At 36.1% G+C, this 23,821-nt stretch overlaps 1 protein-coding gene across 1 annotated transcript in view; it reads left to right on the top strand.

The window, feature by feature from the left end:
- LOC139497855 (uncharacterized) overlaps window positions 1–23,821 on the top strand; it is a 74,002-nt gene that overhangs the window by 32,476 nt on the left and 17,705 nt on the right. The window contains exons 8-9 of the mRNA XM_071286095.1: window positions 13,946–14,017; window positions 18,707–18,758. Of these exons, the coding sequence (XP_071142196.1) occupies window positions 13,946–14,017; window positions 18,707–18,758 (124 nt within the window). The remainder of the gene's footprint in view (window positions 1–13,945; window positions 14,018–18,706; window positions 18,759–23,821) is intronic.

Genomic DNA, 23,821 nt, shown 5'->3' with positions numbered 1-23,821 from the left:
TGAAATAATAGAGGCCATCTGGGATGATGGTCGGGGAAATTTGGACTGCCACTGGAAAATGAGGGTATATTGGATAGGGACAGGAATTTTGCTTTGCAACAGGTCACCTACGGACCCATCAAAGAGTTGTTGCAAGGGTTCTTAACGTGCAAAGAGCGTGGCACTCTCTTTACACGAGGCATCGGACTTAACGTCCTCAATCTGACCGGACGTGACTGCGAACTTAATACATCCCGCACAGCCAAACGGACGCCTCACTTCGGCAAGCGTTTTACTGCCGGTCGGAAGAAGACCAAGTGACCATATTTCTATTCCCCAGTCACCCTTGGGGTTATACAGATATAGGAGAGTGTGGATGGGGTATACAGATAGAGGATGATATGGATGGGGTATACAAATATAGGAGGGTGTGGATGGGGTATACAGATAAAGGAGGATGTGAATGGGATATACAGATATAGGAGGATGTGGATGGGGTATACATATATCGGAGGGTGTGGATGGGGTATACAGATATAGGAGGGTGTGGATGGGGAATACAGATATAGGAGGCTGTGAATGATGTATACAGATATAGGAGAGTGTGGATGGGGTATACAGATAAAGGAGGGTATGAATGGGATATACAGATATAGGAGGATGATGACGGGGTATACATATATAGGAGGGTGTGGATGGCGTATACAGATATATGATGACATGGATGGGGTATACAGATATAGGAGGATGTGGATGGAGTACACAGATATAGGAGAGTGTGGATGGGGTATACAGATATAGGATGATATGGATGGGGTATGCAGATATAGGAGGGTGTGGATGGGGTATACAGATAAAGGAGGGTGTAAATGGGATATACATATATAGGAGGATGTGGCTGGGGTATACATATATAGGAGGGTGTGGATGGCGTATACAGATATATGATGATGTGGATGGGGTATACATATATAGGAGGATGTGGATGGGTATACAGATATAGGGGTGTGTGGATGGGGTATACAGATATTGGAGGATGTGAATGGAATATACAGATATAGAAGGATGTGAATGGAATATACAGATATAGTAGGATGTGGATATGGTATACATATATAGAAGGGAGTGGATCGGGTATACAGATATTGGAGGGTGTGGAGGGGGTATACAGATATAGGAGGCTGTGAATGGTGTATACAATACAAATATGGGAGGATGTGGATAGGGTATACATATATATGAGGGTGTGGATGGGGTATACATATATAGGAGTGTACGGATAGGGGTATACAGATATAGGAGGGTGTGGATGGGGTATACAGATCAAGGAGGGTGTGGACGGTGTATACAAATCTAGGAGCGTGTGGATGGGGTAAAATGATCTAGGAGGGTGTGGATAGGGTATACAGATATAGGAGGGTGTGGATGGGCCATCAAGATATAGGAGGGTGTGAATGTCGCATACAATACAGATATAGGAGGTTGTGGATAGGGTATACATATAAAGGAGGGTACGGATAGGGTATACAGATATAGGAAGGTGTTGATGGGGTATACATATATAAGAGTGTCTGGATGGGATATACAGATATAGAGGGTATGGACAGGAAATACAGATATTTGAAGGTGTGGATGGGTATACAGATCTAGGAGGGTGTGGATGGGGTATACAGATCTAGAAGGGTGTGGATTTGGTATACAGATATAGGAGGATATGTATGGGGTATACATATATAGGAGGGTACGGATGGGGTATACAGAAATAGGACGGTGTGGATGGGGTTTACAGATATAGGAGGGTGTTGATTGGGTATACAGAAATAGGAAGGTGTGAATAGTGTATACAATACATATATAGGAGGCAGTGGATAGGTAATACAGATATAGGAGAGTATGGATGGGGTATACATGGTATACAGATATAAGATGGTGTGGATAAGGTGTTGATGGGGTATACAGATATAGGAAGGTGTGGATGGGGTGTACAGAAATAGGAGAGTGTAAATAATGAATACAATACAGATATAGGAGGATGTGGATAGGGTATACATATATAGGAGGGTGTGGAAGGGTAAGACAGCTATAGTAGAGAGTGGATGGGGTATACAGTTATAAGATGGTGTGGATGTGGTATACAGATATAGAAGGGTGTGGATGGGCTATACATATATAGGAGGGTGTGGATGTGGTATACAGATACAGAAGGGTGTGGATGGGGTATACAGATAAAGGAGGGTGTGAATGGGGTATACAGACAAAGGAGGATGTGGATGGGGTATACAGATATAGGAGGGTGCAGATGGGGTATATAGATATAGGAGGATGTGGATCGGGTATACAGATATAGGATGGTGAGGATTGGGCATACAGCTATAAGAGGGTGTCGATTGGTAAAACAAATATAGAAGGGTGTGGATGGGGTATACAGATATAGAAGTGTGTCGATGGGTAATACATATATAGGAGGGTGTGGATGGGGTTTACAGATATAGGAGGGTGTGGATTGGTAATAGAGATATTGGAAGGTGTGGATTGGTAATACATATAGAAGAATGTGTGGATGGGGTATACAGATATAGGAGGGTGTGGATGGGGTATACAGATATAGTGGGCGTTTATGTGGTATACAGATATAGGAGGGTGTGGATTGGGAATACAGGTATTAGAGGTTTTGGAGACAGTATATATATATATATATATATATATAGGAGAGTGTATATAGGGTACACAGATGTAGGGGCTTTGATTAGGTATGCAGGTATAGGAATGTGTATATGGGATTTACAGATATAGGAGGGTGTGGATGGGGTAAACAGATATATGAGGAATGTGGATGGGGTATACAGATATAGGAGGGTGTGGATGGGGTATACAGATATAGATGGGTGTATATGGGGTTTACAGATATAGGATGGCATACTTTAAGTTTCTTGTGTACAATTTGGAGTTTAGTATGGTGTTCATTATCACTGAACCAGTATATGTTTGTTTAGGGCCAGCTGAAGGACGCCTCCGGGTGCCAGAATTTCTCGTTGCATTGAAGACCTGTTGTAGCCTTCTGCTGTTGTCTGCTCTATGGTCGGGTTGTTGTCTCTTTGGCACATTCCCCATTTCCATTCTCAATTTTAGATATATGAGGGTGTGGATAGGGTATACAGATATAGATGGGTGTATATGTGGTATACAGATATAGGAGGTGGGTAGATGTGGTATACCGATATAGGAGGGTGTGGATTGGGTATACAGATATAGGTGGATGTGAATGGGTATACAGATATAGGAGGGTGTGGATGGGGTATACAGATATAGGAGTGTGTTTAAGGGGTATACAGATATAGGAGGATTTGGATGGGGTTTACAGATATAGGAGGGTGTGGATCGGGTATACAGATATATGAGGGTGTGGATTGAGTATACAGATATAGGTGGATGTGAATGGGTATACAGATATAGGAGGGTGTGGATGGGGTATACAGATATAGGAGGGTGTTTAAGGGGTATACAGATATAGGAGGATTTGGATGGGGTTTACAGATATAGGAGGGTGTGGATCGGGTATACAGATATATGAGGGTGTGGATTGGGCATACAGATATAGGAGGGTATAGATGGGGTATTCAGATATAGAAGGGTGTGGATGAGATATAGGAGGGTCTTTATGGGGTATACAGATATAGGAGGGTGTGGATTGGGAATACAGGTATTGGAGGGTTTAAATGAGGTATACCTATATAGGATGGTGTATATGGGGTATACAGGTATAGGAGGGTGTGGATGGGGTATTCAGGTATAGGAGTGTATATATGGGGTTTACAGATATAGGGTGTGTGGATGGGGTAACAGATATAGAAGAAATGTAGATGAGGTATACATATATAGGTTGGTGTGGATGGGTATACAGATATAAGGGGGTGCAGATTTGGTATACAGATATAGGAGGGTGTATATTGGGTAAACAGATATAGGAAGGTGTAGATGGGGTTGACAGATATAGGAAGGTGTAGATGGGGTTGACAGATATAGGCAGGTAAGGATGGGGTATACAGATATAGAAGGGCGTATATGTTGTATACAGATATAGGAGGGGGTAGATGTGATATACAGATATAGGAGGGTGTGGATTGGGTATACAGATATAGGTGGGTGTGGATGGGTATACAGATATTGGAGGGTGTGGATAGGGTATACAGATATATGAGGAATGTGGTTGGGGTATACAGATATAGGTTGGTGTGGATGGGTTAACAGATAAAAGGAGGGTGTATATGGGGTATACAGCTATAACGGAGGATGCAGATTGGGTATACCCTCCTATATCTGTATACCTCATATACACCCTCCTATCCTCACATTACGCGAAATTCATACATGTACCTATAAGCGTTAGCGCTCTCTATATGTAACGTCATGGTTGCTATGTCTTAACGTGATTGTATTCCAGCATTAAATCATCCATTTGTATAGACGTCTTTTTTCTCTATTCATAACACAACGCAAACTACAATTATACGATCACGAGATTGTTACCGAGACCGAGGTAAAAGATGGATTCGTCGAGAATCAAGTCTATTCGAGCTGAAAATAGAGCAGCTGTCACGAAATTTTTCAAGAAACTAGATGGGCTGAACACTGATTCGAAGATAGATATGGACATTGCAGGTCCAATTATTGACGTTATAGTGAAAAAATAAAGTGTAATTCTTAAACTGGATGAACAGATTTTGGAAAATACATAGAAGTTGAAATCACAGATGCAGATGAGTATAATTTAGATCTTGAAACGCATTTACGCTGTTATAAGAAATTAGCACAAACAGTTATACGTACATGTACAGAATTATCTCACGAAAGTATCCCAAACACACAACCCGTCATGAACATGCATGAAGTCAATTCCGAAACCCGTCCTGTAATGAACACAGAATTCATCTCAAGATTTTCTTAACAAACTTGTTCCAATTCTTGAGTGACAATACTTTTGGGAGTCGTTTGAAAACACCCTTCACAGCAATCATACACTTACTGATGTCCAGAAATTCACGTACCTACAGTCACTTCTTGATGCAGACACTGTTAATGTCATAAATGGTTTAAACCTGTCCAGCGCAAACTATCACAAAGCCGTGGAGTTATTAGTAAATCTCTTTGGGAAAACACACAAAATTGTGAACGCTTATATGAAAACTCTTTTAGATTTGTCAGCACCCTCATACACATTAGATAGTATCCGTAATTTTTCGGATAAGTCAGAAGTTAATATCCGCGGATTAGAATCTTTAGGACAGTGCCAAGATACGTATGGTTCCCTCTTAATTCCAGTTATGCTTGGCAAGAAACAAGTAAAACAGAAAATGGCACGCCAATCATGCATACATCTGCTAAACAGGAAAATTCTACCGTCTTCTTAAAAACGGCAATCGCGCCAATATGGTAACAGAATCCGTGCGCCGACGCTCGCGTCCTTTTCGACGAAGGAGCGCAACGATCATTTATGACGCAGGAAATAGCCGACAAGTTGAACGTCAAGCCAGACGCTCAGGAAACCCTCAACATATCCGCCTTCGGAAATTCTGACAAGAATGTTCGTCACATGAATAAAGCCACAATGTATTTAGAAACAGACTCGGGAGAGAAAATACCTTTATAGGTATTGATTGTACCTACCATAGCAGCGCCGATTCAGAATAACCGCAGGTACATTTCGCAGCAACTACATTATTTGAAAGGACTAAAACTAGCCCACCCGTTATCAGATGATAATAGCTTTAAAATTTCGTTACTCATTGGAGCAGACCACTACTGGGATGTAATCAAGGATGATATTGTTCGAGGCAACGGACCGACAGCGATGAGCTCAAAAATAGGATATTTGTTATCTGGAGCACTTACATGTACAAGAGGACAACGCAATTCACACATGATGCACATATTATTTAGTCACACAAAAGAGGACTATGATATTGAGAGGTTTTGGAAATTGGAGTCCATTGGTATACAAGAAAACGACAAACGTATAAATGTAACACGGAGAAACAGAACATCAAAGAATTTTCATCGACATCGATGACATATGAGAAAGGAAAGTACGTTGCAAAACTTCCATGGATTGAAGAATGTCATGAATTACCGACAAACGAGATGATTGCAAGAGTAAAGACCCACAGAGACGTTAACCCCTTAAACCAGGAACCAAACTTATTTAAAATATATGGCTACATAATTAAAAGCAGGAAAAACGTGGTTTTATCAAAAGGTAGAAGAGAAGGAGCACGAGCCAAAGCGCATACACTACATAACGCACCAACCCGTTAAAAAAGACTCTACAACTACTCCGATTAGAATTGTGTATGATTGCAGTTGTAAAGAGAACGCAAAAAGTCCGAGTTTGAATGACTGTCTTCACTCATATCCGCCAATTTCAAATGACATGACAGAGCTACTTACCAGATTTCGTACTCAAAAGTTTGCAGTGACAACAGATATCAAAAAGGCATTTCTGCAAGTTAGACTTCATAAATCTGACCGCGATGTAACTCGCTTCTTTTGGTTAAGTGACCCAACTGATTCAGCCAGTCAATTTACAACTTATCGTTTCAAGTCAGTCTTATTCGAAGCTACATGCTCACCATTTATAATAAATGCAACTTTATTAAAACACTTTGAAGAGAATCCTAGTCCAACAGCTTCAAGAATTACACAAGACTTGTTTATTTATTTACTCACATGAAACAAACCGGGGTGTGGTATTCAGTACGTAGGAGAAACTGGACGATATTTATCTAAACGCACTCAAGAACATCTGTATCGTTTTAAAAGACCCAATAAATTCAAAAGTATCATTTACCAACACCTTAGGAAGCACAACCATCCTTTTAAATATTTAGCAGTTCAACCTTTAGAAGTAGTTAATAAGCAGCCTGGTGAATCGCATTCATAGTTTGTACGATCACGGAAAATAATTGAATTAAATTGGATTAAAAAATTACAGACAGTTTATCCTCTCGGTCTAAATGATAATATCATGGGAATTGGTAATATATCTAGAACCAATTCCGTTAACATTTTGGATATAGTTTCTAAAACTGTTCGTAAAAAACGTTCTCACGGTCGTAGAACAAATCGCAATCAAAGAAAATTTCGGGCCAATCATACCAATATTTCGGACCTAATTTCTATTTCAAAAAACAACGGCAGACATTATCTGTTAACAAAACTCTGTTCGTTACCGGTTAATAAGTTAAAGAAAATTTTGGAGGATTGCAACACAATTTCATATAGCAGTCCTAAGTATGAAATTTTTCAAATTATTATGGCATATTGTTATTCTAAATTATTTCCCAAAATTGATCGCCCTGAAGATCATAAAAAACATTTTATTAAAATTAAAATATGTCAATAAAGGCTTTGATTTTGTAAATATTTCCGGTATATTTAACAACCATTCTGTTAAAGAACAAATTCCTGGATATTTTGACAATACTGAGCTACCTCTTATTTGTTATATTTACAAGAAATCTACCCGGAAATTTGTGTTTAATTATAGTCAATTGTGTAAAGATGTTAATATCAGTGAAAATACACCTACTTCATGTAATTGCAGCAATTCCGAATATATTTATGGACCCATTTCCCATGTTATAACAGGAGATCTTAACATCGTTCAAGACAGAGAGTTAAAATCATTCCTCAGTAAAGGACCTAAATATCGTCCCCCGTCAATTATTAATTGGAATGAGTGTCGTAATATCATCCACGACTCACTCCATACTTAGTGTATGAAATGGATAAAACGGGAAAAAGCTGACAAAAAATCTTTGGACTCTTTTTTTAATTCAGTAATGAAGATAGTTGATATACGTATTCAACATTTTAAAGAACATTTTACTATTAACAATAATCACAATAAACCTATTTCTCGTATCAAACATAAACTAAAAGAACTAGCCAAGGAATTTGTTTTTGTCCCGGCCGATAAAGCTGCTAATAATATTATTATTGTTTGACGTAAATTTTACATTGAGGTTCTGAAAAAGAAAATCACCAATTCACCAACATTCCAACTAACTCCATTTTCAGAAAACGAAATCTGTAACAAACATAAACTTTTAGCCACCGCTTTACAAGCAGAGCCAAATACAATGTAAGTCCCAACTATGTATTGGCTTCCGAAGCTACACAAAATCCCTTACAAATATAGATTTATTTCGTCTTCAAGCCATTGTTCAACTACTTAATTGTCTATTCTTCTTACCAGCACACTTGGTACAATTAAAAACCTGATAATAAATTGTTCAAATAAGGCCTTCGAAAATAGTGGAATAAATTACTTTTGGAGTGTCGTTGGAAGTACTTGATAAATTGCATGCTTATATTGGTGATTTTGAATCTGTTCAAAGTTTTGATTTTTCTACCCTGTATACCACATTGCCTCACATTCTCATTAAGAAAAAATTCACACACCTAATTCAATGGGCATTCAAAAAATCAGAATGTGAATATATATTTTCAAACTCTTTTAGGTCATTTTTTAGTAGCAATAAACAAAAAAACTATGTTAATTGCACATGCTTTGATACTATATATGCCCTCGAATTTTTACTAGATAACATTTTTGTTGGCTTTGCGGATTCCGTATATCGTCAGATTATCGGAATTCCAATGGGGACTAACTGTGCACCACTTATTGCGGACCTGTTTTTGTATTGTTATGAGTTACAATTGATGACAAAAATAAGCAAAGACCCATCGAAACAACATCTGATAAACAAATTTAATAATACTTTTAGATATTTGGATGATATTTTGGCTCTCAATAATGACGACTTCAGTATGTATATTAATGAAATTTATCCTGTTGAACTTACTTTAAATAAAGCTAATACTAACAATGACCACTGCCCGTTTCTCGATCTTGATATCTATATAACTAATGGAAAGCTGAATACTAAAATTTATGATAAAAGGGATAATTTTTCATTTCCTATCGTTAATTATCCGTTTTTAGATGGTGACGTTCCCCTGTCACCATCTTACGGTGTTTATATATCTCAACTTGTACGATTCGCTCGTGTATGTAACAATGTTTTAGATTTTAACGAGAGAAATTAAGTATTACTGAAAAATTATTACACCAGGGTTTTCGATATCACAAACTAGTCAAAACATTTACTAAATTTTATCATCGGTATAAAGACATCATTCGTAAATATAGCTCAACATGCAGACTTCTAATACGTTCAGGTATTTCACATCCAATTTTTTATGGAAATATTCTTTATAAAGCACAAAGGTGTCAGTATTCACCTCAAAAACTAACAAAACCTTTGAATAGACTTATTAAGAAGGGATATAGTTACGATACTGTTGTCAGGTCATTAAAGATTGCATATTTTGGCGTTGATAATGAGTCACTGATAAGGTCTTTGCATCGGAACTAAACACATTTATTCTAAAAACAGTTGTTGGCATGACACGGGTTATGTTCTTCTCATATATGTTATGATGGTATGATACTAAACCCCTAACGGGAAGGATTGTGCCTAATGTTCATATGATGAAATCATAATCTTTCAGACAGTTTAATTGAAGTCTGGAGCTGGCATGTCAGTTAACTGCTAGTAGTCTGTTGTTATTTATGTATTATTGTCATTTTGTTTATTTTCTTTGGTTACATCTTCTGACATCAGACTCGGACTTCTCTTGAACTGAATTTTCATGTGCGTATTGTTATGCGTTTACTTTTCTACATTGGTTAGAGGTATAGGGGGAGGGTTGAGATCTCACAAACATGTTTAACCCCGCCGCATTTTTGCGTCTGTCCCAAGTCAGGAGCCTCTGGCCTTTGTTAGTCTTGTATTATTTTAATTTTAGTTTCTTGTGTACAATTTGGAAATTAGTATGGCGTTCATTATCACTAGACTAGTATATATTTGTTTAGGGGCCAGCTGAAGGACGCCTCCGGGTGCGGGAATTTCTCGCTACATTGAAGACCTGTTGGTGACCCTCTGCTGTTGTTTTTTATTTGGTCGGGTTGTTGTCTCTTTGACACATTCCCCATTTCCATTCTCAATTTTATGTAGACAATGTTTAACTAGTTTTACTGATGAAGACGAATTAATGCAATTTTATCGTGATTCAAGGTGTTTATTACAGAAAGGAGGCTTTAACCTCAGATCATGGAACTCTAATTCTAACAGACTACGAGAACTTGCTGAAACAGAAAACGTACTAGATTCCAGTAACAAGGTCAACATACTTGGAATGCGCTGGAATGTTGCGGACGACAACCTTTTATTTGCAGAAGTAGACATAGATTCAACCATGACAGATGTAGCCAAAAGAGAAATATTACGACAGTCGTCTAAAATCTTTGATCCGCTTGGCATACTTAGTCCCGTGACAGTGAAAGCTAAGATACTAATGCAGTCACTATGGAAACGTAATTTTGGATGGGACGAACGCTTACCTGAAGATGTAACTACGCAATGGACTATTTTATCTACAGATCTTAAAGATACAAAATCAGTTGAACTTTCCAGACTACTTAACAACGATGGATTATCGCCACAAACAGCAAGAATACACATTTTTACCGATGCTAGCAAACAGGTTTATGGAGCATGCGCCTACTTTGTACAAGGAAAACAATCGCAATTAGTTCTGGCTAAAAACAGAGTTGCATCGCTTAAAGTAATTACTTTGCCGCGATTGGAGTTGATGGGCGCTGTAGTTGGAGCGAAATTAGCTAAACATGTGTCAAATATTTTAGGAATTACAGAAATTACATTTTGGTGTGATAGCCAAATCGTTCTGAATTGGTTATATTCGTCGAAATACAAAAAAAAAACATTTATAGCTAATAGAATTACAGAAATCCGACAACTTGTGGAAAATAAAACTTGGAGGTATTGTCCAACTTACTTTGGCTATACTTTATGGACCTTTTGGATTATAGCTCTTCATCTTTTATATAAGCTTTGGATTTCAAATATTTTGGCCACGAGCATCACTGAAGAGACATGTATTGTCGAAATGCGCATCTGGTGCAAGAAAATTGGTACCGTTAATTTTATTACTGTAACCCCGCCGACTATCTTATGCGCGGCATGTCTTCATCTAAGTTTTTGAATAATGATACTTGTTTCAACGAACAGAAGAAATGGCTTGCACATGAAGAACAATGGCCGCATTGGGATCGAAATTCCGTTGCTATGACAACAATTACAGACAATGAAAGTAAAGACATAGACCGGCAAATTCAACAAAATGATGACAGATTCACAGTAGTAAAGGAAGTCATCAATATAGAGAAATTCAGCAGTTTTCCGAAACTGCTTCGTATAATGTCTTACGTATCGCGCTTTATAGCGAATTGCAGAACAATGTCACAAAACAGGAAAGACCAACATTTAGAGGCAGACGAGATTTAAAATGCTTCACTCGTGCTGATACGGAATGTACAGCAAACTATTTTTATGAATGAAATCCGCAATATTGTTTCAAAGGATACTAACCGACTACCTATTGTACATCCGTTACGGTTATATATCGACGAAAAAGGACTACTACGTTCCGGCGGAAGAATTGACAATGCGCTCGTTAGCGAAACAGTGAAATACCCTTATTTACTTCCGACAAAACACCCATTGACAACATTAAGTATTTTGGACGCACACAAATTACAAAATCTCAGTGGAATAAATGGGACAATTACATTAATTCAACAGACATATTGGATACCGAAAATCCGACAGAGAGTGAAAACCGCATTACGGAATTGTATTCCCTGTAGGAAGATAATTAGTCGATCGTATGTGGTGTCTGACCCACCACCGCTTTAAAAGGATCGTCTTGGAGAAGACCCGCCATTCAGCGTCACGGGAGTTGATTTTACAGGAGCGTTACATGTACGACAAAATAGTAACAAGGAAACAAAAGCGTACATAATTCTATTTACGTGTGCTTCAACCAGAGATGTTCAGAGTTAGTTCAGGATTTAACGACACATTCATTTTTATTAGCTTTTCGCAGATTTGTTAGTCGTCGATCTTTACCGAACATTGTGATATCTGACAATGCTTCTACGTATAAATCTGCAGCGATAGAGATTTCTAAAATATTCAAATCAGAACTGTGCACAGAAAACTTATAGAATTTGGGACAGTGTGGAAGTTTATACCAAGCAGAGCTCCTTGGTACGGAGGATGGTAGGAGCCCCTTATTTGACTCACAAAAACTTCGCTCAAGAAAACATTAGGACGTGCCTGTATCGACTTAGATAAGCTACACACAGTTGTTACAGAAATCGAGTGCACACTGAATGACCGACCGTTAACGTACATCTCTACTGATGAAAAGGATCCAGAACCACTAACGCCGTCTCATCTTTTGTATGGCAGAAGATTAAAGACACTTCCGTATCCTTCAAATGACCACAGCGAATTCAAAGACACTAGAAAAACACTAACTTGCGCTCATATGCTAAAACGTAACAAACAACAACAAGTTTTACTACAACACTTTCGGACGAGATGGAAGAAGGAGTACCTAACATCACTACGGGAATTTCAAAGAGCCAGTAGAAATAATCTACAGAGGATAAAGACCGGGGATATAGTAAAGATTCATGATGACTCGTCTAGAACTGTATGGAACATTGGTATCATCGAGGACCATGTGCGTGGTGGAGATGGTTTGGTGAGATCAGCTTTAGTGCTTACAAAATTTAGACTTACGAATAGACCAATCGTCAAACTCTACCCACTAGAGATAAATTCAAATGACAATGATGAATCGCAAATACTTAGAAGGAGTGCTCGTTTACAAAACCGCAATCCGAGACTGTAATTATAATTGAGAACATACAGAGATAGTTTTACATGTGATTCATAGACTTTAAAGTTTCTAATATTTCATTTCTTTTCATTTATAGATTATTTTATTAATTTAGATAAATCGCTTATTGAGACTTTAATTGCACTACTCGCGGCCCCGAGTAAGTCGCGGATAAATAGAGACAATCACATTACACGGGATTCATACATGTACTTATACGCGTTAGCGCTCTCTATATGTAACGTCATGGTTGCTATGTTTGAACGTCATTGTATTCCAGCATTAAATCATCCATTTGTATAGACGTCTTATATATACAAATATATACAAGAAGGGTATATATGGGGTATACAGATATCGGAGGTTGTGGATTGGGTATACAAATATTACAGGGTGTTGATGGGGTATACAGATATAGGAGGGTGTGTATGGGGTATACAGATATAGGAGGGTGTAGATGGGGTATACAGATATAGGAGGGTGTGTATAGGGTATACATATATAGGATGGTGTGGATTGTATATACAGATATAGGAGGGTATGGATTGGGTTCATAGATATCGGAGGTTGTGGATGGGGTTTACAGATATAGGAGGATGTGGAGAGGGTGTACAGATATATGAGGGTGTGTTGTAGTTATACAGATATAGGAGGGTATGGATGGGTTTACAGATTAGAAAATCATGAATGGAAGAAGAAAAAAATGAAAATGGAGAGAAATCGGTAAAAAAATAATGAATAGAAAAGAATTGGGTGCAAAAATATAAAAAAAATTATAATGAAATTCGGGTGTTAAAAATATAAAGAACTGTCAATAATGTGTCCACCAAATTAGAAAAGATAGTTAAAAATGAAGACCCCAAAGGTCCTCCACACCTTCATGTAGACAATCTTCAAACTGCAAAGAAAATTATAGGACAAAAAAGAGTTAAAAGCCTATTTAAAGTCTTCACAAAATTGTGAAAAAATGATCTAAATGTCGTCTCATGAGTTATATATATATGGTTAGCATCTGTTAAGATAAAATAAATCACCACTCAGCTGCTACTTGTCTAACTAATTGTAAGATATGTATTACAGAAGCCTTTCTTGTAACAGGTGAAAGCAATATAACGATGTATCTGTATTTCAGGGTAAGACTCCTTACGATCTAGCAGCAGAACATAAATTAGGGCAGTATGAAGATGTGATGAAATACTTACAGGTACTTATTGTGATAGATATGATGGTGTTGAATTATAAATGCTTAAACTTCAATGAATCAATTAGAAAATAAGTTACAAAAGATAAAAAAAAAATATAAAACTCAGAAATCAGATATCACAAAACCAAGATACTTCAGGAGAAAAATCTTAAAACAATAGTTTGAACAAACAATTTAAAATTCTAATGCAATTTATTTGTTATCACCATTTTGATTAGACATCATATATTTGAGGCGCTAGATCCGCAATTAACAAGCTTTTAACTTGGCTTAGTTGCCATTTTTCAATTCAGGAATTTATTATTATCTGATTTCTTCAATATTCAACAAAATTAGCACATGTCTTTTATTTCATATTCTAGAGCGAACAAGACAATAGCAAGTTTTCTTGATTTTTGATATTTAATTGTTTCTGGTTATTTATTTAAGGATGTACAGCGGCTGCCAAACACTGTCAGTTCATTAACATGAAAAAGCTTTGACGAAATCTTTTCAAATTAAGATATGTTGTTTCCTGTGACAAGTTCAATTTTCACGATTTGAGCTGTTTTCGTTGTTGATTTGTTGGCCTTTCAGTAAAAAAAGTGATTTTTACCATATGGATTTGAGTTATTTCCCTTTGAACAGAAATGGTGTAATTAATACTTTATTTCTATGTCATTTGGTCTCTTGTTTATTTTGAGTTATTTCTCTTTGAACAGAAATGGTGTAATTAATGATTAATTTCTATGTCATTTGGTCTCTTGTTTATTTTGAGTTATTTCCCTTTGAACAGAAATGGTATAATTAATAATTAATTTCTATGTCATTTGGTCTCTTGTTTATTTTGAGTTATTTCCCTTTGAACAGAAATGGTATAATTAATAATTAATTTCTATGCCATTTGGTCTCTTGTTTATTTTGAGTTATTTCCCTTTGAACAGAAATGGTATAATTAATAATTAATTTCTATGTCATTTGGCCTCTTGTTTTTGTGAATTATTTCCCTTTGAACAGGAATGTTTTAATTATAAGTATCTCATCAAAAATAGATTTCTTGGGTTTCTTTAATATGCTTATTCTAACAAGGTACTTAGATTTTGGATATTGGACCATAATAGGTAAATGTCCAATTTCAAAATTTTCAGTTCTTTTACCACATTCATTTGTGTGTCATAAACCTATGCTTTGTCAAATATTCATTTTTTTTTATTTTGTATAGAATGCATAGAAATTGAGATAACTGTATTGTATTTTTATCTTGGCCAACAATTAACTTTGTCCTACCTTAGCAAATATCCTGTACGTAGCTAACAAATTTTTCACTAGCCTTTTTACATACAGGTTATGAGTTTGAGTCCCTCACATGGCAGGTCCTTTGACTTCTTAAATTCACGCAAGTAATCAGTTTCCACACTTTTTGTCGTCATGCTTACAGATGTTGATTTGTTATTTGGTATCATTTATGGTTTACTGTGACAAATTATAGAACAATTTCGAATTTTGTTCTGGTCTGAAGTTTTGTGCAGAGTTATGGTCCTTTGACTTAAACAATAAAGAAAAGTAATCAGTTTTCAGCATTTTTATACGTTCATATTTATAATGCTATGATGTCGTAGGTGTTGTCGTCAGCAGCGTCATCGTCCGAAGACACATTTGGTTTCCAGACAATAAATTTAGTTTAATTGATGTCTCTCTATGAAATTTCACCAGAAGGTTCAATACCACAAAAGGAAGGTGGGGATTGATTTTCGGGGTTATGGTACCAACAGTTTAGGGGCCAAAAGCAAGCATTTTTGTAGTTTCCGGACAATAACTTGTGTTTTAGTGTATAGATTTTTCTATCTAATTGTACTACAAAGTTCCATACCACTAAGAGAAGGCTTGGAATGAGTTTGGGGGGATTTTTTTTCAATTTTTTTTTTTTGGGGGGGGGGGGGGGGTTCATATTTTTTTTCTTAAATTTTTTTGAAAAATTTAAAGAAGAAATCTTCAATAGCACTGTATTGTAAAAAAGCTCAGTATTGCGCAATAGCAAGAAATCTTCCATTGCGCAGTAGCACAGTATTGCGCAACTGCACAGTATTGCGTAATGGCACAGTATTGGGCAATATCACAGTATTGTACAAATGCACAGTATTGTACAATAGCACAGTATTTTGGCAATAGCAAGAAATCTTTAATTGCACAGTATTGCACATGAGCAGGAAAACTTCAATTGAAAATAGAGAAAAATCTTTTAACAAATTTTAATGGGATTAATTCAAAGTCTATTTTTTGTTAAGGAGAAATCTTCAATTGCACAGTATTGCAAAAAGCACAGTATTGCACAATAGCATTGTATTGGGCAATATCACAGTATTGCACAATACCAAAAATCTTCAATTATACAGTATTGTACAATAGCACAGTATTGGGCAATAGAAAGAAATCTTTAATTGCACAGTTTTGTGCAAAAGCACAGTATTGGCAGTAGCAAGAAATCTTCAATTGCACAGTTTTGTGCAAAAGCACAGTATTGGCAGTAGCAAGAAATCTTCAATTGCACAGTATTGACAAATAGCATAGTATTGCACAATAGCACAGTATTGCACAAAAGCACAGTTTTGTGCAATAACAAGAAGTCTTTAAGTGCACAGTATTGTGCAATAGCAAGAAATCTTATACAGTATTGCACAATAGCATAATATTGCACAATAGCATAGTATTGCACAATAGCACAATATTGCACAATAACACAGTATTGCACTATAGCAGGAAATCTTCAATTGAAAATAAAGACATTCTTTTAACTAATTTCAATTGGATTAATTAAAAGTCTTTAATTTTTGGGGTTATAACCTTGTATTACTATTTTGAATATTGGGCCCCATTTTTAACTTGGTCTACATTGAGGTCAAAAGGGTCCTAAATTAAACTTAGTTTGATTCCATCAAAAACTGACTTATTGCGGCTGTATGATATGCTGAATCTTATTGTGCATTTAGATTTTGTATTTTGGGCCCTATTTTCAAATTAGTCCATATTAAGGTTAAAAGGGTCCAATATTAAACAGAGTTTGATTTCAACTAAAATTAAGATTTTGGTGTGTTTTTATATGCTGAATCTCACCATGTGGTTAGATTTTGGATATCAGACATTCAAGGAATTTAAATGTCCCATTTCAAATTTTTAAGATCTTTAACCACATTTATTTGTGTCAGAAACCTATGTTATGTCAAAAATTTGATCACAATCCAAATTCAGACAGTATCAACCTTGATTAGACTTGACCAAACTTACCCAAACTGATCAGGGTTCGAACTCCGCGGTTGTATCAGGCTGCACTCAGCCAAGCATTTTATTTTATCTTGCTTTAAGATGTTGATTTGATATTTGGTATATAGTTGTACCATGACAAGTTACAGATCAAGTTCAGAGTTTGTTCTGGTCTGTTGATTTTGTGCAGAGTTCTGGGACTTGGACTTAAGAAATTTGGGACTATTGATTTTATTTGTAACTTTATAACTTAAACAATTTTCCTATAATGTTCTTTTCATAATCTTCATGTTTGATTATTCCATTGACTTATATATGAGTGTTTTTAACAACACGGAAATCAGAATTAAGCAGTATTTATATTTAGTGTTTTTATAAATTTAGAAACACGTCAGAGGGAATTCCCCAGTTTTGATAAAAATGCGAGAGTTCTCTGAATTCCGATGAATCTATTTCTGTCATATAATAACTGAAGTGGAGTTTTTCTTATTTGTTACCGTTATAAAACTGATATTTGAGATTGTACTTCCATAAATATATAGAGAACCATCTAGGTTGTTTAATAAACATTTTTGATATACGTTCCTGTTCATGAGGGTTTGCTTTGGTAATTATGCGCATGCGTATAGTTTTCTTGACTTCAAGGGGTATTGGATTGCATGGTTGCTCTGGATTCCCCACTCAATTAATTAATTTATAACTCATGGGATCTTTTCTATGTATGTCTGCTTTTGAGAGTTATTGTTGTTGCATAATTTTAAATCATATGCATCATTTGAATTAAGGTAAATGTAGACCACATCGTCAAGTTGTAACGAGAACACCCCTTTAGGCAAAATGGAGTCTTCCATATTTTGGTTTCGAGTTGTCTCCCTTCCGGAAGTCACTTCCGTGAATTCTGAATCAAAACACGTTGAGTATTAGCTCGCTCTGTCAATAAACGTCGTATTATATTTAAAACGATCGCATTTTGAACCGAGGAATGTGTACGAAAAGGAGTCATGATCGCTGACCCAAACGAAATTAAATATTTTAAAGAGCTAGGAATGGGGTCTCTCCTAGAATTAACGTTATACGAAGTGAAATAACTTCTCTCATTCTGAGTCCAGAGTCTTAGTGACTGCTGTGGAAAGTAAATTTAGAATTGATAGTACAAAAATAAAACACAATAGGCCTAAGTACATTGTTCATACACTTTTATGAATTGGCTATTTTGTAACTATTCAGATTACGCAAATTACATTTTACATGTACAGTTGACTTAGTTTTAAAATAACATTATCCAGCTAGATGTATACATGTGTCAATGGAACAATGACAATCGTATCCCTGAGAGCAATCTGCTCTTTGATTGTATATTATTTTTGGGGGTAAATATTTTAGAAATTTAATAATTCTACGAGTGACATGAATGAAGATATATTAACATTGCATATTCCTCATTTTTTTCAGACTGTCATATCAGAGAAATCTTCAGGTGTGACTGCTGGACAAGGGATAGAAGGTAATTAATTGTGAAGTTTGCGACGTTTGTCACAGAAAGCTCGACATAGGTATAGTGATCCGGCGGCGGCAGCGTTAGCTAACTTCTTAAAAGCTTAATATTTTAGAAGCAAGAAGACCTGGATGCTTCATACTTTGTACATAGATGTCTTATGTGACGAATTTTTCGTCTGTCATATGTCCATTGTCCTTGACCTCATTTTCATGGTTCAGTGACTACTTGAAAAAAGAGTCAACATTTTCTTACTTATTATGAGTAATAGGATAACTATATTTAGGAGGTGCGTACCTTGCAAGGTCCTCATACCCGTCAGACAATTTTCATTTGACCCTGACCTCATTTTATGGATCAGTGAACAAGGTTAAGTTTTCGTGGTCAAGACCATATATTAGATACTATAGGCAGTAGGTCTACTATATTTGGTATATGGAATGATTGTAAGGTGAACATGTCAAACCTGTAGGTGTCATCTGATCTTGATCTCATTTTCATGGTTCAGTGGTCAAAGTTAAGTTTTTGAGTTAGGGTTAGGGTTAGGGTTAGGGTTAGGGTTAGGGTTTTTCTAATACTATATACAATAGGTCAACTATTAGTATATTTGGTGTATGGAAATATTGTATGATGTTCGTGTCAGTCTCACAGGTTTTATTTGACCTTGCCCTCATATTCACGGTTCATTTCTCAGTGTTAAGTTTTTGTGTTTTGGTCTGTTTTTCTTCAACTATAAGCAATAGATCAACTATATTTGTTGTATGGAAGGATTGTAAGGTGTATATGTCTCATTTCTACTTTGCTAGAATTATTTTCCCAAGAAAATTTTAAAAGGTAGGTATTGTATAGACAACATACTGACACTGAACTACAGGTTTCTGACTTGGGACAGGCACATAAAGAATTTGACGCAGTTAATATAAAAAAGAAGATGTGGTATGATTGCCAATGAGACAACTCTCCACAAGAGACCAAATGACACAGAAATTAACAACTATAGGTCACCGTACATCCTTCAACAATGAGCAAAGCCCATACCGCATATTCAGCTAAAAAAGGCCCCTTAATGACATTTGCTAAAAAATTAAACGAGAAAACTAACGGTCTAGTTTAGGTACAAAAAAATTAAATGGAAAGAGACTTTTTGCCATCAGCATAATTTTGTATTTAACTGGATTTTAAGGAAAACAATTTTTTAACAATATTAAAAACAAAAGATTTTATCTATATGTTTTACCAAGGACATGTTTTAGATACTTGTGTTATATCATATGCTAAAAAAAAAGGAAATACATACTAAAGTTAGATATATATCTAAAGAGCTTTTGTCTCGCCTGCAACGAAAGTCACCGAAAGCAGGACGTAGGGACTGTTTTTCCGGCAACGTTTCTGGCTCCAGCATCAACAATTAATCAGTTTTCTGCTTAAGTAAGTTTGATAGGAACTATGCTGACCGACTTTAGAAACACAACACTAGATGATTCTTTTTAATTCTAATTTGATCAATTTGATCAAATATTTATAAAGAGTTTTCAAGACGCAAAACAGACATTGGTTTTAATTACACAAATAAAAGATGTGCAACTTGGTGTACATTAATGGAACTCAGTTATTACATTACTTAAGATCTAATAGAACTATACAGCTTTTTAGGTCTCAACACCACTGTCATGCAAATTGTAATTTGATATTACTACATATTTTGTGAGGTATTTAGACTGAAAGCATTGTTTCTTGAACAGGACGTCGTATAAGAGGTTATACAAGTATCCAGTTGTTCTATTTTCAGAAAAGCAAGTTGCTGTACTGTTAATTGTTAATTAGTTTACACTTGGTCTCAGTCTTTTTAATCGATATTCTTTTCCTGACATCTTTTTGCTAGAGAATTTGATAAGAAATGGTGGATTTTAAAAGGATTATAATTTAATTCTTTAACTATCGTTACGTTTGATCTATGCTACATAAAATCATTCTCTAAATTAAACCATGTGGCAAAAGTAAATGATTAAGAATTAATAAGATGTATTTTTTTTCAAAGAATTAACTGAAGATAAAATCTAAAAGGGATCCATTGTGCTACTCGTGCTGACTCAATCTGTTTTCTGTTTGGTAAAGCGATATGTATTACTGCGAAAAAACTGTGTGACTTGTAGAATTGTGTAAGAAGAGCCTGACTGAATGGCCTCTTGTTACTGAAATTGGGTGATGCACCTGATCACACAATGAAAAAATTCACTGATTGACAATGATAACTCTGGGTTTTAAACTCTGGTACAAACTAGCGCTTAAGACTCTAGAACTCACGACGAATAATTCAGTAATTCAGCATGGAATACTTTTATTTCCGATGGACAGCGGTCAGTGTAAAGTCCTGAGTCCAATCTTATTTATTAGAATAATAAACAAGTATTTATACACAATTGAAATGACAAGTATAAACATAACAAATAACAATCATTATAAACAAGTATTTATACACCATTGAATTGACAAGTATAAGCATAACAAAATAATCAATCTGAGTGATATTTTTCACTCTCAAAGTTTATACTATTTATAAAACTTGGAAGAATGCATGTGAATTAATAGTGTGATTATGACAATCAACTCCAGTTTTTTGATTGGTTTGTGTTGCTCAGTCTTTAGGTTTCTGTGTTGTGTTTTGTGTGCTATTGTTTGTCCTTTGGTCTTCTTTGTTTTAGTAATGGCGTTGTCAGTTTATTTTTGACTTTTGAGTTTGAATGTCTCTTTGGTATCTTTCGCCTCTCTTTAGGAACATGCATTTATGAATATTGTAAATGTTCACTGATTAGGTAACAAATTAAAATATGTCACTCAATCTACAAAATAAGGATTTCAAATTAACACATCAAAACATGTTGATTAAAAGTAATGGATAAGAAATGTAAATAGAAACCAAAATATAGAATAAATAATTAAACAACACAATGAATTTTACACCAAAATGTCAGAATTGAAAGTAAAAGTCAAAATTAATTAGAGAAGCATCTTTTTTGTCGGCCATATATGTAAAGATCAACAAACAAATGTGTTTGTTTGTGCAAGAGTTATTAATACACATATATGTACATGACGTAAGTTTGGAGGCATTGACTTCATAGATACATCATTAAATGGAATTGTGATTACTGTCATACAAGTTTGAGGCTTGACACACTTGACACCTGGTTCCCTCCACTTCTTGTATTCAACTGTGATTACTGTCAATCAAGTTTGAGGCTTGATACACTTGACAACTGGTTCCCTCCACTTCTTGTATTCAACTGTGATTACTGTCATACAAGTTTGAGGCTTGACACACTTGGCACCTGGTTCCCTCCACTTCTTGTATTCAATTGTGACTACTGTCATACAAGTTTAAGGCTTGACACACTTGATACCTGGTTCCCTCCACTTTTTGTATTCAATTGTGATTACTGTAATACAAGTTTGAGGCTTGACACACTTGACACCTGGTTCCCTCCACTTCTTGTATTCAATTGTGATTAGTGTCATACAAGTTTGAGGCTTGACACACTTGACACCTGGTTCCCTCTACTTCTTGTATTCAATTGTGATTACTGTCATACAACAAGTTTTAGGCTTGACACACCTGACACCTGGTTCCCTCCACTTCTTTTATTCAATTGTGATTACTGTCATACAAGTTTGAGGCTTTACACACTTGATACCTGGTTTCCTCTATTTCTTCTATTCAATTGTGATTAGTGTCATACACGTTTGAGGCTTGACACACTTGACACCTGAGTCCCTCCACTTGTATTCACTTGTAATTACTGTTTTACAAGTTTGAGGATTGACACACTTAACACCTGGTTCCCCCCACTTCTTGTATTCAATTGCGATTACTGTCATACAATTTGAGGCTTGACACACTTGACACCTGGTTCCCTCCACTTCTTCTATGCAATTTAGATTACTGTCATATAAGTTTGAAGCTTGACACACTTGACACCTAGTTGCTTCCACTTCTTGTATTCAATTGTCATTACTGTCATATAGGTTTAATGCTTGACACACTTGACACCTGGTTCCCTCCACTTCTTGTATTCAGTTATGATTACTGTCATACAAGTTTGAGGCTTGACACACTTGACTCCTGGTTCCCTTCACTTCTTGTATTTAGTTGTGATTACTGTCATATAAGTTTGAGGCTTGACACACTTGACACCTGGTTCCCTCCACTTCTTATATTCAATTGTGATTACTGTCATACAAGTTTGTGGAATGACACACTTGACACCTGGTTCCCCAACTTTTTGTATTCAATTGTGATAACTGTCATACAAGTTTGAGGCTTGAAACACTGGACACCTGGTTCCCTCCACTTTTTGTATTCAATTGTGATTACTGTCATACAAGTTTGAGGCTTGACACACTTGACACCTGGTTCCCTCCACTTCTTGTATTCAATTGTGATTACTGTCATACAAGTTTGAGGCTTGACACACTTGACACCTGGTTCCCTCCACTTCTTGTATTCAATTGTAATGACTGTCATACATTTGTTTAAGGCTTCACACACTTGACACCTGGTTCCCTCTATTTCTTGTATTCAACTGTGATTACTGTCATACAAGTCTGAGGCTTGACACATTTGACACCTGGTTCCCTCCACTTCTCGTATTCGATTGTGATTACTGTCATACAAGTTTAAGGTTTGACACACTTGACACCTGGTTCCCTCCACTTCTTTTATTCAATTGTGATTACTGTCATACAAGTTTTAGGCTTGACACACTTGACACCTGGTTCCCTCCACTTCTTGTATTCAACTGTGATTACTGTCATACAAGTTTGAGGCTTCACACACTTGACACCTGGTTCCTTCCCCTTCTCGTATTCGATTGTGATTACTGTCATACAAGTCTGAAGCTTGAAACACTTGACACCTGGCTCCCTTCTATTATTGTATTCAATTGTGATTACTGTCATATAAGTTTGAGGCGTGACACACTTGACACCTGGTTCCCTTCACTTCTTGTATTCAATTGTGATTACTGTCATACAAGTTTGAGGCTTGACACACTTGACACCTGGTTCCTGTAGTG

This window comes from Mytilus edulis, chromosome 12 (genome assembly GCF_963676685.1).
Source record: "Mytilus edulis chromosome 12, xbMytEdul2.2, whole genome shotgun sequence".
NCBI classification, from domain to species: Eukaryota; Metazoa; Mollusca; class Bivalvia; order Mytilida; family Mytilidae; genus Mytilus; species Mytilus edulis.
The sequence above is the reverse complement of the archived record's forward strand: the minus strand, read 5'-3'. Positions and strand labels throughout refer to the sequence as shown.